The sequence below is a fragment of the Emys orbicularis genome, chromosome 9 (genome assembly GCF_028017835.1).
Source record: "Emys orbicularis isolate rEmyOrb1 chromosome 9, rEmyOrb1.hap1, whole genome shotgun sequence".
NCBI lineage: Eukaryota > Metazoa > Chordata > Testudines > Emydidae > Emys > Emys orbicularis.
The window spans coordinates 85558259-85574546 of NC_088691.1; the positions used below are offsets into that span (position 1 = coordinate 85558259).

General features: G+C 40.1%; 1 protein-coding gene across 7 annotated transcripts in view; it reads left to right on the forward strand.

Annotated features, from left to right (window-relative positions):
- The first annotated feature begins 342 nt into the window (after window positions 1–342).
- The window catches only part of B3GALNT1 (beta-1,3-N-acetylgalactosaminyltransferase 1 (Globoside blood group)), a 36457-nt gene continuing 20511 nt past the window's right edge, over window positions 343–16288 (forward strand). The window contains exons 1-6 of one of the 7 annotated variants that reach the window (XM_065410519.1): window positions 343–425; window positions 2342–2433; window positions 3881–4034; window positions 5890–5989; window positions 6324–6464; window positions 12425–13906. In XM_065410519.1, coding sequence (XP_065266591.1) covers window positions 12519–13481 — 963 coding nt within the window. In that variant the 5' untranslated portion in view covers window positions 343–425; window positions 2342–2433; window positions 3881–4034; ... (1 more) ...; window positions 6324–6464; window positions 12425–12518 and the 3' untranslated portion in view covers window positions 13482–13906. Of the gene's footprint in view, window positions 426–988; window positions 1159–2341; window positions 2434–3880; window positions 4035–5889; window positions 6026–6323; window positions 6465–12424; window positions 13907–16288 lie in introns of those variants that run through there. The other 6 variants (XM_065410520.1, XR_010561657.1, XR_010561656.1 and 3 more) reach the window with 6 other exon arrangements.

A 16288-nucleotide genomic window follows, 5' to 3' on the forward strand; every position in this document is an offset into this window, starting at 1 on the left:
GTGCTTACTAACAGGAGAAGTCAATGTCATACTCGTATTAAGTCACACCGGAGGCTGGAAATAAAGCCAGTGGAGCTATGCAGGCTAGTTAGCTCTATGGGGTAGGTCCGCACTGGAACAGAGGCGTCTAACGGGGCACTTAGGCATCTACGTCCAACACTTCAGTGCCACTGAGATTCTCAAATTCCCCAGCTAGCTGTTGCCTAACCAGGTAGGCCGGGCGGAGGTGGGGAGGGGGGGTGACCGGCGGCTCGGCCCGGCGCCGCGTTGGCGGGAGGTACGGGGCTCCTTCCCCCCGGCGGGCGGGGCTTCGGGCGGAAGGGGCGGGCCAGCGGCCTAGCCGCCCAGAAGGGGGCGGGGGGTTTATCCGCCGCCCATGCGCGGGGGTTCGGCCTGCGAGCGGTCCGAAGGCGGGGTACAGGCATGTGAGTAGCAGCAAGGGATCAGCTTCTTAGGAGGGGGATGAGGGAAGGGGGCAGCTGGCAGCGCGTGCGGCTTGGGACGTGTGAGCGCTGGGGAGGGTTGCGCCGTCACCCCCGTTCCGGTTATCGTGGTGTCAGGATCGTTATTCCCTAGAAGGTTACTGCGCATGCTCAGTAACGTCTGCTTGAGCCTCCCCTTACTGGTCCTGAGAACAGCTGCTGCTATGGAGGGGGGCGAAGGGGCGAGAAGGAGGGAGGGGGATGGGTGCAGCTTGCCCCCAGGCTGGGAGGAGGGGGCAGGAGCTGGGGGTAACAATGGGGGAGATGGGGTGGCAGGGAGGGGAAACCTGCAGGGTGGTTTGAAGTTACCATGGATGGAGTGAGCCACCTGCAGTGGTTGCCAGAGGGGCAGGTGCTCCTGGCTGGCTGTGCCGCCTCAGCACCTCTGCCCCAGGGTTGTGGCCTTAGAAGCGCGGTGTAGCCCTATGCCGAGGTGTTGCAGCTCTTGTCCGTCTGAAACGGGGTACTGAGTGGCCAAAAGAAAGTTGGTTCCCTGACACATCTGACATGTCCACCGCCCTAAAACTGGTCACAACTCTGCCTGGGTTTGTGTGAGGAGAATGCCTGAATGCCTCCGCAGGCGTAATGTGTCTGTAGGGAGCCTTACAGCAGTGCCAGGTTTGGCTTAGCTACCGTACGGTGTACCTGCATGGGACTCCATTTCCTATTACCCACTGTAAGTGTTGCATCTTACTATTTATTTTACTTATTTGGTTTTAAAATCCTTGATTAACTCTATTCAGATGCATGTTGTTGTTTACCTGTAACTAAGTTATGCACGGTATCACAATGTCATAGCTCCAGTTCCACTTCTTTTTCCTGTTCAAATGGTTTACCTGTGCCAATGTAGCAGCAACATTGCAAACTTCTAGTGTCTTTGTAATGCACTGTAGATAATCACGACCTTTAAAAACAGGCAGGCTGTGAACTACAGCAGATCAAGATTACACTGCTGCAGCATATCTTTACTAGGGGTTTTCACTGATTTGTCTATTGTGGGTGTATAAAACATAGATGCAAAAATAGGCCTACTAACTGAGTGATTAGACAAGATTAATATTTTATTGGAGCTGCAACAGTATAGCCGCACCATAACAACATGTTAGTGTGGAAAAATTAAGCTAAATAATGAATACTTTGAGATGAACAAGTTGTCAACCAATGATTTACAATTATAGTAGTTTTATCCTCCCTTAGACAAATTGCTTCGCATTACAGATGAAAATTTTTATATATTTCCTATATAATTGACCATATAAATAAGACTGGATGTTTCCCAATGAATAATTGTCTTAGAGCAACTTCATATTACAGGTAAAAATGTAAGGAAAAAAATCATTAAGGTTAAATCATGCTGCCTCTTGCAGTGAGGAAGGTGCTCCAGACTTGCCCTTCCCCATGCTGCTGCTGCTGCTGCTAAAGGAAGAGCGGGGAGGTCAGAGTTGTGCAGGGAAGTATGGGGTGCATAGGTGGGGTCCATACATGCCCTCCATATTTATTTTCCTTCAAAAAATAGGCCTGACTCCATGTTAGGTCCTGCACTGTTCCTGCATCCTCTCCCCAGCTTCTTAACTTGCAGGACCTCTGCTGCTGTCTGCTCTGGCATGGGGAGCAGGTAAGACCAACCTGCTGAACAGGCAGAGAGACAGGAGACCCCTGAGCTGGGGAGATGATGTTGGGCAGTAAAGGAATTAACATGCAACATTGTTTTCAGTGACTGTGGTAATCATTGCCAAGTAGTCAGAGGCCGTGGAGAGGGAGAGCTGGGTTATGGAGATGCTGAGAAATTATATATTTAAAAAGGAAAAAATAAAACCAAGCCCAAGGAAATTAACTGCCTAAAAACTTTGTTAATGCAGAATGAAGGTTGCCCAGTGCTGCTTCATGCCCTTCCAGAGTGCAGAGAGCAGCTAAACTTAAACCTCTAAAAAACAGGAAGTACAAAATTAAGGTATGTGCCACCCTTGCAATGTGACCTTAACTTTCCTCCCTTTTAGCAATGCCCCAATAACACACATACTATCACTTTATCCTTAGAGATGCTGCAGCACGCTTTGGGAATGCAGCACATGAACATTATATAACAAAGTCTAACTCTTTCTCTTTGCTACAGCAAAACTTGGGCTTAGGTTTTTTTTTATTAATGGAGATATCCTATCTCTTAGAACTGGAAGGGACCTTGAAAGGTCATCGAGTCCAGCCCCCTGCCTTCACTAGCAGGACCAAGTACTGATTTTGACCCAGATCCCTAAGTGGCCCCCTCAAGGGTTGAACTCACAACCCTGGGTTTAGCAGGCCAATGCTCAAACCACTGAGCTATCTCTCCCCCCTAAACAGCTAAACAAACTGGAGCTACTCACACTTAGACCCTGAGCCTGCTCCACACAAACCATCCCAGACTGACAAAACATACAGAACTCCGTGCTGAAATGAGACATATTTGATCCCTCAAGGTACATATGCATCTCTCGTATCACAGACGCAGCTCTGCAATTCAATAAAGTTAAATCTAACACAACTAATGGCAGCTGGAGTGCATGCAGATAAGTGCTGGAATTTGAATCTGTAGAACACAACACAAACAATGGCCCAGTCTCTTAGTTGTGCGTCATGTCTGCTTATTATGGCAGCACAGTTACTGAAGCATTGCCAGTAGCTATTGCTATATCCACAGGGCAGCATTAAGTCAAATTTTATTCAAAACGGACATCACAAGGATGGGGAAAAGTGAGGAACAGCAAATTCTGACAAGGACAATCCTATTATAATTTGCTGCTTCTGGACCAGGGGAATGACGGTAGCAAATTTTGCCTCATGTCAGCTTTTGCTACAGGTAGCAGTTTCTGATTCTGCTCTTGAGTGTTGCTGGCCCTTAGTTTTGGTATAGGGGTTGTGTGCCCTCGAGCATTGGTGGGGTTAAATTTTAGAGTGGATGATGTGTTTCCGTGCTGGTATGGTTTTGACATTGAAAAGTGTGTGCTTGCACACAAGGTAGTTTCCAGGTTGGTAATATATAGAGAGACCGGTAGCTCTGTTGCAGCTTCTTCTTTCTCCTGAAGCAAGCCTGTTCCATGTTGTCCCTTTGTAACTCTCTGAAGAGGGAAAGAAAGGAGGAGTCTCAGATAGGGTGACCAGATGTCCCGATTTTATAGGGACAGTCCCGATATTTGGGGCTTTTTCTTATATAGGCTCCTATTACCCCCCCCATCCCCTATCCCGATTTTTCACACTTGCTGTCTGGTCACCCTAGTCTCAGAGGGTTGTGTAGACTTGATTGCAGGGTTGATAACATTTGTGGCTTCTGGATGGTGTGTATTTAAGCCAGGATAGGGTGTGAAGAGGAAACAAGTGAGGGTGTTTGTTTAGATGCTCCTACTTCTGCATTTCTATTCCTTTAGGGAAGAAGAGGAGATGGAGTTGAGGCCCCTTCATCCTCCATCACATCATTACCAAAAGCAGCAGCAGATCACTCCCATGCTAGGCCATGAAAACTGTCTTCCCCTCCCCATCTGTCACTGGTGGTGAGAGTAAACTGGAATTAACATCACAATGGTAGGTTTGGGGATGTTCCACATATGTTCCTTGGACGAGCTAATAGGGATCCACGGTCTAGCTCGCTGTTGTGACTTGTGATATTTGGTTGGGTTTTTTTAAAGTACCTAGGGTCATGTGATCACATGAGAATCTCAGCTGTCATTTAAAAAATAAGTTTCTAGCTCTTGTACTTGTGAACAAAAGCTTGAAAAGGCCCCAAAACTAGAAGGCAAACAAATAGTACTGTAAACTTAATTTTTTTAAAATCTCATGATTTTTGAACATTTGGAGTTGCTAATACTGTTGTGCCAGTTTAAGGTGAGGGTCCAAATTGCTGTCATGACATAATACTCAATATATCAATCCTATCCTGGAGCCCCTGTTTGCATTTTTTTAGGAGGAGAAGGGTACATGCATTTCCAGCATCCTGAGTCTGGATCCAAGGTTGGATCCAGGCAGTGGTTTTATCACATGGAGGGAGAACATGTCACTGACATCCAACCATGATTGCCTACATGCACTCCCTTTTAGATAGGGGAATAAACCAGGTTCTCCTTCTAAAATATGGTTTTACATTTCTTATAACTATATTAAATGATACAGAGTGTCAGTGAAAAGCAACTGCCTCTGAAGTGAAAGGGAACATCCAGGCATATAGTACACCTTATGAGATGGGCAAGGAGAAATTCTGTATGAACTGTAATGTCCATAGAAGAGAAGACTGAATAAGATCTTGCTGTAAATAGGAAGAGTGACTGAACTTCCCAAGATGTAGTGAATCTGATTAGTTTGGTAATGCAATATCATTACATATTAGCAGGAATCCCAGTTTTCCGTGGAACCCCTCACCCCTCAAATGCTCTGTTAAAATCCATAAATATCTGTCTTTCTGCAATTAAAATGAAACGCTGAACTTTAGTTTCCCTAGCCACAATATATACAGAAATCAGTTGAACACAATGTTTATCCAAGCCTCCATTATCCAACTCATTGTATTAGCTGAACCACCAGCTGCCCTAGGCTGACTGTCCAAGCCCCCCATCTTAAAATAAGGGATAGAAAGCTCTTTGCCCATTCTTCTGATTATCAGAATTTTTGATTATCCGATTTGTCCCCAATCTCAATTAGATCGGATAAATCAGGGTTTACACAATGTAAAAACTGAAGATTCTCTGTAAAAACAAATTCGGTGTTTTTCTGTGGCAAATTGATTTCTAGGATCCCTGCTTATTAGCAATAGCTCAAAACTGAACACATTAGAATTTATTTATTTGGGAATACCTAATCTCTCGTATGGTGCAGATGGGCATATTTCATCTTTTTTTAAAGTGCTTTCCAAGGATACCATTTCTAATCATATTGAGGTAGCGATTTTTGCACATCGAGCTTAGTTAACACTGCCACTGCTGTAGCATAACTACCAGCACTCATTATGTTAATGATTATATTGTGTGCAATTCCGTGTCAACTTTGGGAGACTACTGTGAGAGAATGGATCAGCTGGGGGGGGGGGGGGGGGGCGGTGCGTCTACATTTCAGATTGCTAGCTCATATCTTCTACTCTCTGTGCTGCTATCTTCCTCAAATTCTTACATTATCTGTAAAGCAACCAAGCAGTAGAAACAGAATGGATAGGGTTAGTCCTGCTCCCATTATAGTTGATAGCAAGACTCCCATTGACTGCAGTGAGAATAGAATCAGGCCTGTAGGCTGTATTCTGGAATGGGATTCATATGTATTTTCTGTTGAATGGCTTTGCTGTGCATGGCAGTGTGTTGCTCCGATAGCTTGAGTTACATGCTGCTTGGTAGTTTGTGATGTTATGGCGTAAGCTTTACTTTGTTTACTGACTGACACTAGTCTTTCCTTTCAGGATAAGACATGCTTGGCTCTTCCTGTCCATAGAAGGAGGAATTGCTAGTTGGGATATGACATTCCCGAAGAGGTTTCCTGCTGTCCTCTGAGGCCCAGGAGTAAGGGCATCTGTTATTAATAAACGTAGCAGCATAAAAATGTCTTTGGTAACTGCTTTTTCACCATAGCTTCCTCAGTTTGTTCTGCTTCTTAGGGCTAATTCCTGTTTTCCTTGCTTGGTGAAAAATCTCATTGACTTCATTGGAGTTTTGAGTAAGGGGATCAGGATTCTTAGTGCTATCAGCTGCATTCCCTTGCTGTATTTGATTAATTTCGTCTGTGGGTTTTTTTTTGGGGGGGGGGGGGGATTGTAGGGTTTTTTGGTTTTAGGTCTGCAGTGGAATTCAATATTTTCCTCTTTCATAATGAAGTAAAAGATCTTAAATCTCTTAGACAGTGAGGTCTAACAGCAACATACTTTGATGACATCTCCAGGGCACCATCAGAAGAGAAATGTTCACAGAAACTTTTCCTGTATAGTAGATGAATAAGAGGATGAAGGAATACTATAAACAGCAGCAGTATAGTTGACAGGTAAACATTCTCTCTCTTTAGTGCTCTGAAACATCATTATACCAAAGTAATTTTTAATTGGAAAGTTAGACTGCTGTAATATGAAAGCAAAGTATACATAGACAATTTCTAATTTGCAAAATTGGAGATTCAAAATATCTTTCCATAACACTTAGAATTTCTTTCAAAAATACTCCTATTATGTAAGCACCTAAATAATGCACATAGAAGCACATGCTAAATTGCAGCGACACAGTTTTGTATGTGTTGAAGTCTCATAATATTGCATGCAGTTATTAGGATATTATGGCTTGACCAGACTATCCTAAAAGTCATAGTACACAAAAATATGTATTAAAAAGTCAATATACTAGAATTCTTTTACTAGTGAGTAGTGTCACTTCTTCTATCCCCTTCTTCCGTGCCCCCCCCCTCGCCCCCATCCCCGTTTCCCTTGGATAACTTCACTGTAAGCAGAACTGTGGTACGATTGCAAAAGTGGAATATGCTGAAGTAGGTTGGGACGCTTGCACTACTTCACTATAAAGGAAATTCCAAGACAAAAATATATTGAAATGAAGGTAAAGTTGAAAGCACATATCAGTAACGTAAGTAAAAAACACTTCAGGTATTACAAACCCAGGAATTCAGATTTAAGGTTACATTTAAGAGAAATCCAAACATGTTAAGGTATAGCAATGCATGGTTAAAGCACGCAAACAACCTTAACTGTGCCCTGTAGTGAGGCTGCACAATACCAGTGGATTATGATTAATACTGTTTTAGTGTTTATAGTCTCAGGTTAGATTAAGCTGATTATTAAAGATTTATCAGTATGTTTTAATATTTTTCTGAGTTAACACTTTTTTTGTTTTTGTTTTTACAAAAAATACATGTTGGGCTGAAAACTAGTTAAGTGTCCAGTTATATTGTGTATTCTGGGCTGTGTTCTCATCTGAGTGAGGGTAAAGCGCAGTGCAGAGTGATAAAATCTTTATATCACAGTTGTCTTTTAAAGAAAGCAGTCTACGTCTGTTTTGGTTTAATATCAGCAGGGGGCAGTAGATTTCTTTTTTAGTAAGCTAAGCTTTTAGACCAGGGGTAGGCAATCTATGGCACGCGTGCCAAAGGCGGCACGCGAGTGATTTTCAGTGGCACTCACACTGCCCGGGTCCTGGCCACCGGTCCGGGGGGGCTCTGCATTTTAATTTAATTTTAAATGAAGCTTCTTAAACATTTTAAAAACCTTATTTACTTTACATTCAACAATAGTTTAGTTATATATTATAGACTTATAGAAAGAGACCTTCTAAAAACATTAAAATGTATTACTGGCACGCGAAACCTTAAATTACAGTGAATAAATGAAGACTCGGCACACCACTTCTGAAAGGTTGCCAACCCCTGTTTTAGACTTTCTTTGTAAGTCTATAAATACATGGGACGCTGTTTGAAAAAAATTATTCAAGATTGTTCAACACTTTCAAAAGATACCAAGTAGTTTTTTGACGTCTTGTTACAATGTATCTGAATTAAAAGTCTGAGGAAGAGCTCTTTGTAGCTCAAAAACTTGTCTTTCACCAACAGACGTTCGTGTAATAAAAGATATTACCTCACACCCCCCCTTGTCTCTCTAGTAATCATTATGAGCTAAGGATGCCATACATGTTCTATTGGTGATCTGTGTCCTTCAGGAAAACAAGCAGAAGCAAAGAAATTAGACGTATGTGCCTGTTAGCTAGAAAAAGATTGGGTTTTTTTCTGTGGTGTTTGTAAGCATCTAAGTTTGAATACCATGGCTTATGAACTTCTGGAGGGGAATTTTTTGTGTGTCTTTAAACTGACCTGTTCATTGTGCCCTGGGTCACTTTATCAGTAGCTGACTATAATAATTTTCCATCTTTCTCTGTCAAAAATGTGGCTATAGTAAACCAAAACCTGACTATGGTGGAGTATGTTAAATATTCCTAAAAATAACAGAAGTCATTCTCATGATTAGTGTTTTGTGTACACTGCATCCTTGCTAATGGTGACCAGGAGTCTCTTTACTATTTGTTTCAGAGTAGCAGCCGTGTTAGTCTGTATCCGCAAAAAGAACAGGAGTGCTTGTGGCACCTTAGAGACTAACAAATTTATTTGAGCATAAGCTTTTGTGGGCTACATGCATCTGATGAAGTGGGCTGTAGCCCACGAAAGCTTATGCTCAAATAAATTTGTTAGTCTCTAAGATGCCACAAGTACTCCTGTTCTTTTTACTATTTGTATTACACCAGCCCCTAGAGGCCTCAGTTGAGATTGAAACCACATTGTGCTATGCATTGTAAGCTTGTCAGGGCTGGAAGTCTTAAAAGGCAGACAAGGTGTTGGTGGGAAAAAAAAAAGGTCATTTCTAGTCTTTGTATTGGGGACTGAAGCAGACAGAGACGTGGAGCCAGATCTTGGCTCATGTTGAGGCACCTGGTCAAGACCCACGTTTCTGAAGTGCTGAGCACCCAGCTGTTCCCATTGTGACACTTATAGGCAGACTTCCAAAGTGCTCAGTACCCACTTACTTTGGTGTCTAATTGGCAGCTGACCTCTTTTAAAAATCTGGTCCTGATTATGGGTGCAGAGTTGTCTTGAAAATCATACCCAAGGTCAGACAGGGAGTCTGAGACAGGGCTGGGAAAAGAATCCAGTCTCCTGAGTCCCAGTCCGATGCTGTAATAACAGGACCCTCTTCCATCCCAGTCTTTAGGCGGTACTTTTTTTTAAACAATGAGGATTAATTAGCGCCATTCCTTTCCAGTTTGCCTGACTGGCAGGCTTCTACTTACACTGAAGTCATTGGGTCCAAGGTTAACTGGCTCATAATCGTTGTAATGTTTTAGATTTTTCACATACATTGGCTACTAGTAATTACTGGTTCCGTCTTTACTCCCTTCTTTTCCCCAGAGTTCTTTTCAGTCCTTGAAGCACGTTGTTCTCCACCCTGTTGTTTAACATTAGGAATCATGTCCCCTGCACTTTTAAGTAAGTAGGGATCCGCCTTGGTAGAACTTGTTCCCTTTAATATCAGGAGTAGGGGAAACTTTCTGGTCTGTGGTTTTTGTTTTGTTTTGTAAATTTTGGTTGTCAAGCCTTGTGACATGCATACTATGGAGTGCTATTTACTTAACATTAACAGTCTATATACCAAAGGTGAGGTTATTAGATGATCTGAAGAGCTGTCATCAGAAACAAGCAGCTGTACAGAGTTAGAGTATGAATAGAGGGAAAAAGTCCCCCCCCCCCTCTAAGTTGACTATGTATGGGAGGGGGGTGGGAATCTTCTGTCAGTATTGTAATTGGGTACCCTAACTAGTTTACAGTCTGGGCAGGCTCCCCTATATTTTCTCATGTATTTCTGCCATTGTTTCTTTCTCCCCCTGCCAAACTTCAACTCCAGATTCACTTTTTAAATATTCTCACTCCTAGCGGTGAACAAATACAGTAATTTAAGTGGCTTTTCATGAAATGTCCTGTGCGTCTAGGTATTAGTTTGAGCCAGGGAAAGAATTTCATATTTAGTCTTTCTAGGGAATTTTTCTTTTTCCAATTCTTCTAGATTGACTTCAAATCCTATTTGAATTGTATTTTTTCTTTAAATACATTTACAGACTAATTCTTTCAAAATAAAGAAATTAAATCTGATCTAAACTATTTCATATGGGAAAAATCCAATTTTGAGAGAACGAGTTAGACAGGTGAATGAAAAAATATCCATGTTCAGAAGGGTTAGTCATGGGGCCAGATCCTGCATTCTCCATATAGGCGAAACTCCTGCTGAGTTCAAAGGCAGATCTGTGTACATAAGGACTGCGCTCCTAACTAGCCAAACTAAACAGCTTTTGCCATCTGTTTTGGGAGGGAGGGAAGGAAGGAAGGGGAAGCAAATAACTCCACAAATGTGCAGTGGATCAGAGGGACTACCAGGATTTCATCCCAATAATTAGTGATCTAAGAAATTACGATATTTTTCTAGTTATCTGTCATAATGTCTCTCCTGTAAATAACTGCCAAGCACAAAATGGCTTTATTATGTTGCAGGTAATGCATAAGGTCCAAAAATACCCAGTAAAAAATCACCCAACTTAGGTCCAAATCTTGTTCCACATCTTGACTCTAGGGCAGCCAAACTGCTGGGAGATAAAGTTCACACCAATGCTGCAATTCCATGTGTGTGGGGTTTTTTTTTTTTTTTGGTGCTTAAAAAACAATTTCTGAAGTGAACTTTTAAAGTCAGTTACAGCACAATCATTCTGTGAAATTAAATCTCTCCCCCCATACACAATTAATTTTTTTGTTGTTATGACCACTTTATAGTGCAGGGGTAGATTTTGGTGTGTTGAGCATCAGATTGTGGGAGTTCAAAGTTTAAACAGCAACGGAAGTCTTTTGAAAGTACCTCATGTGAGTCCCTGTTCCCTTCATGGAGAGGGAACAGGAACTCACATGAGGTACTTTCAAAAGACTTCCGTTGCTGTTCTTCATGGAGAATAGTAATGATTATGCCATTACTTGACAGTGTAATGTCTGTTTACAGCTAACCTATTTTTAAATGAAGATGGTAAAGGACAAATGTTGTTGCTTAAGGGGGCAATATTAGATTAAGGAAATTATTTTTAAACACAATCCTTAAAGGTGTTGCTGTTATCACATTAGGGCCCTGATTCTGCAATCAGATTTATATGGGTGGCGTCCACAAGGCTCTACTATGCCTGCATAGATTTGTCTGCAGGATCAGCATTTAAGTCACTAGCTGAATCACTTGTACTAACTCTTTGCTATTTATGCCAACTGTTCATGATTATTTGCATTTCATGCAGCTTGAACTATGAAAAAGGACTAGTCCATTTCATTTTCTGGCTCTCATGCACTGGCACAATCTTGCAATATTGGGGTTAGAGACACTGCAGGGAAATATTTGAATAGGAACAAAACCTTTCTTCATTGAAACTTAAATCTATTTCATGAGGACAGGGGAATTTTTTTATAGAGGTGTATGTGTTTACATGATAAGCTTGCAAACTTTTCTGGCACAAACCTTAAGGTTTGAACCTGATCTACTTTACAATGGACCAGTCCTGCTCCTATTTAAGTCAATGACAAAGCTGTCTGGCAGGATTGGGTAGATTCTCCCTTTATGTAGTTGGCTAGTTCAATATGTGCATAACTAAACAAATTGTTTTTTATTGTATAGTTGTTTTGTAAGAAATAGCCATTTCTTTGTGTGTTCAGCACTGAAATACTTATGGATGTAGGCTTGTAATTCTAATATTTGTTTAATTCTCTTGTATAGAGATTGACTCTTCACTAGCATATTCAGCCAAGAGCAAGCAGTTTGAGGAGATGAGGCTGTGCTGGGTCTAAAAATGGGATGAGACAGCATATTTGTCTGCACTTGTTTGTGTCTTTTTTTGTGTTTATATCCTCCTGGTCACTTCTTGCTTACATAAAAAAACCTCAATAACTACAAATGTAATACAATTATTTACCTCTTTTCCATCAAAAGAAATTGCCAACTATTACGGGTTTTGAGCAGTAATTAAAAAAAACACTTTAGTCATCTGTTTTTGTGTGTCACCATCCCTCCAGCATCAAGCTTTAAATGAGTCTAAGACACTGGGCTGATGTGCTGAGAGCCCTCAACGGTCTCTGGAATTAAGGGTGCTCTATACTTCATCCTTTAGTAGATGAGACTCCCAAGGAGAAAGCTATCCATGAATAAGATCAGTCACCACTCCTCTAGTTTAGTTACCAGCAAACTTCAATCATAATCAGAATGTGGTGTTCAAGATAAGTGGTGGCTAAAGAACAGTGTTTAGCAGGGCCAGTGTAGTTTTCCTTTTCTGACCTCATGATCTCAAGCCACGTTTTGTAGTTACAATTTTAGGCAGATAATAAAATGAGTACAATTGCATTCTTAATGTACTAACCTTTTCCATCTGCATTTCTTTCAGCAAGAAGCTGGCTCCCAAAAGTTGTGACCCAGGATTTTGTAAGCCTCTTGAAGTTCTGCTGCACACATCTATCTTGTAGCTGCTTTTGGTGAATATGTCTATGAAATACTTAAAATGGAGTTTTTTGGCACTCTTGATGCTTTCTGTCATAATAATGACATGGTACATGACACTCCCTTCGCATATTGTGATAGAGCATACAAACTCAATGTATTTCTATGAATATGAGCCAGTTTACAAGCAGAACTTCCTCTTCACACTGCGGGAGCGTTTGAAATGCAAAGATACAAATCCATTTCTGGTCATCTTGGTGTCTTCACAACCTACGGATATAGAGGCAAGGCAGGCCATTAGAGTAACATGGGGTTCTAAAAAATCCTGGGGGGACCGTCAGGTTCTAATACTGTTCTTACTAGGACAAGGAGCTGAAAGAGAAGACAGCTTAGCATTATCGATAGAAGATGAAAGCATTCTGTATGGTGACATAATTCGCCAAGATTTTATGGATACTTACAACAATCTTACCTTGAAAACAATCATGGCATTCAGATGGGTGTCTGAGTTTTGTTCAAATACTAAATACGTTATGAAGACTGATTCTGATGTTTTCATCAACGCTGGCAACTTATTAATGGTTCTTCAAAATGTAAATTCTTCAGACAGTTTTTTTACTGGTTACCCTCTAATTGATAACTTTTCCTACAGAGGGTTTTACAGAAAAACATATATTTCTTATGACGAATATCCATTTAAGGTATATCCTCCATACTGTAGTGGAATGGGGTATATACTTGATGGAAAACTGGCTCTGAAGATTTATGAAATGATGAGTCATATCAAACCTATTAAATTTGAAGATGTTTATGTTGGAATTTGCTTAAATATACTAAACGTGAACATCCATATTCTAGAAGATACACAACTCTTCTTTTTATACAAAATTAACTTTAACATCTGTAAATATAGACACTTGATTGCGGTACATGGTGTATCTTCAAGTGAAATGATCAGATTTTGGCAGGATTTATTGACAGACACTTCACTCGCTTGCCACTGATCCCATGTTAATATAGGTCTGTCAAAAGCTGACTGCTTTGTCCTGGTCTCTTGGTTTGAATTGCACTGTAGAAAGTGTCTAAATTGAGTTTTGTAGAACAAGGAAATGGAAATGAGGTTTTAGAAAGGATCACTCAGGCTTATGGGACCACCCTGATTACTAGGCACCATTAAAACAGCAGAATATCTCTAGAGGGTTTTCAATAGGGTGTTTTTAAATTGAGAATGAGACTTTGTTGCACCTTTTTTATTCCAGAATTATTTAGATTATATAGTAACAGTATTCTGCTCACTCTACCCCTCTGGTTCATTTCTGAACAGTCTGCTGCAAGTATGGGGTCATTCTGCCACCTCCCCAGGAACCTGTTGTCCTGGGATTTATGGAACTGCAGCAGCAGCACCCCTTTTTTCCTCAAAGAACTGTCCCACAAACCTAGACCCTCGGGCAAACTCCTATCTGTTTTCCTTCATATGGATACCCAGCCCACTCTAGGGAATGTCTCATCCTGTGTCCCCATCAACACATGAACTCCTCCTCTGCACTTCATGATGCTCAAAGTTGCTTGCTTAGTCAACCCTAATGATTCCTTTAGAAATATTGTGCCAAGATTTTCAAAATTAGGAGTCTAAAATTAAACAGCCATGTTTTCACTGAAGTCAGCAGAATTTCTAGGTACTCAGCATTTCAGAAAATCTGGCTGATTTTTAGGTGCCTAGATATGTATTTTATAGAATTGCTTTAATGGCTTCAGATAGCTGCATTATTTTATGTAGTGGTAATTGTGTTCTGAGTATATTAAAATAGAAGGCCAGATCTACTTAGTTCAAATAACTTACTTTCAAGTTGCTCTGCAATACAGGACAGCAAAATTTATGCACTAATAGGCCCATCTCCACACCTATCAGAATCCAGGCAGGGAGAATAAGTAATGAGATTTGCTGTGAAACTTGCCAGTTTAAATGGCTTTCAAATGCTGAGATCAGCTTCCATTTGCAAAATGAACTGTTTGCTTCAGAGTTTAAAATAAAAATTTGGAAATATTGTTTCTAACAGGAATTTTAACAAAAGAAAACAAATGCGATTTTGTATGTAAAGACCACTATTTTATTGTCTTAGTCATATCAGCAAGGCCATGTTTCCAGTAGTTTACGCTTCTGGTAGACAATACAGAATCTGCAATTGCATTATCACAGTTATTATTCTTGACACATCTAAAATCTATCACATACCAAAGATACAACAGTTACATCCTGTACATCTAGCACTGCCACTTTACTTCTAGTCATACTATAGCTAATGTTATGTTATTTACATTTAATTTGACTTTTAAATAGTCTCTTAGAGACAAATGTAGAATAGGTATAAAAAAACTCCACTACTAATACCAAGAATGAGGTTTCATCAATATTTTTTAATGAGCACTATGATCAGTGTTGAATTTTGATAACTTTGTAATAACAGATTATTTTAAACCTACTATGACTTGAACATTTGTTTATTTTAATAGTGAGTGTTTGCCCTATGAACACTGATATTCAGTATAGCCAGACAGTGGTTAATATTGCTTTAAAAAAAAAATACTTTAGGTTGAATCACAAAAAGACTTTGCAATCTTCACAAAGCTGATGTAAGGCAGACGGCTCCAGCTGAGAAAATAGGTATGACAATAAGAGAAAAGTAACTAACTTTCTCCAAGCAAGATACTTTTGTGCCTGACAAGGTTCTAAGGCCCAGAGTGAGAAACACTGATCAGCGATCGCAGGGCTTTTGCCTTCAGAAATGTAGATTTATACACAGTTTATTCAACCTGAAATTGTAACTTAAAGTGACAAAAAGTAACTTAAAGTGACAAAACTGATGTTTTATTTTGAAACAGCCTCTTAGTAACTTAGACATTTTTCTTGCTTCCTCCATTTCCAAACAGATTTGAACTTATTTATTACTAGAAGCATAAAAATATGTATTACTGCTTGCCATGTTACCTCAACAAAAATGTTGGTTATTTTTAAAAAAACAAACCTGATTGTAAGAGGGGCATTTAAAATAATCTTGTGAATTTACACCATCAGTCAATTTTAATGTAGACTACACTTTGGGCCCAAACTACTATGTCCCCTTAACATGTTCTGATAAAAATGAAGTGTAAAATTCAGCCTAAGATTTTTTTATGACCCTGATTATGAACTTATTGGTCTTGCAAATGATGCAGATGAAGCAGGTCAAACATCCTTCAGGACCATACATATTCTCACAGAGAGAGGTGGTATACACAAAAATGCCTCAAACAGTGTTTGGTATTTAGAGTTTTATTCTAGTTATTGAAAATATCATTCACAATGTAAAATTACCACTGTATCTATCACCTGTATATTCTTCAGTAGCGTTTGCATATTTACCTGTTTAGACATTTTTATTGGGATTCATTGATTGCGTACCTTCAAATACAAATAGTAAATACTTAAACTGACTAGGTGCATTGCAGGATTAACCATTTTAATGAAGACCACAGACTACATATATTATTTGCCTGTACCCTGTTTTGGCATTGTTTTATGTCTGCCATTTGTACAGTACTAAAAAGAGAATGTACAGTAGTATTTACAGCAAATTGTGTTAAATCATCTGTTTCATTTATCTTGGTATAATTAGTTTTTGAAAGTTTGAGTAATTTAAACTGAATTTAATTATGCTTGAAGTCTGTATTCATAGTGTACATAATGTACCACACAAACTTGAACTAGAAACTGATTGAGGGTAAACTAAATAGGATGTAAACACTCAATTCCTAAGCTTCTGTCTATATCAGA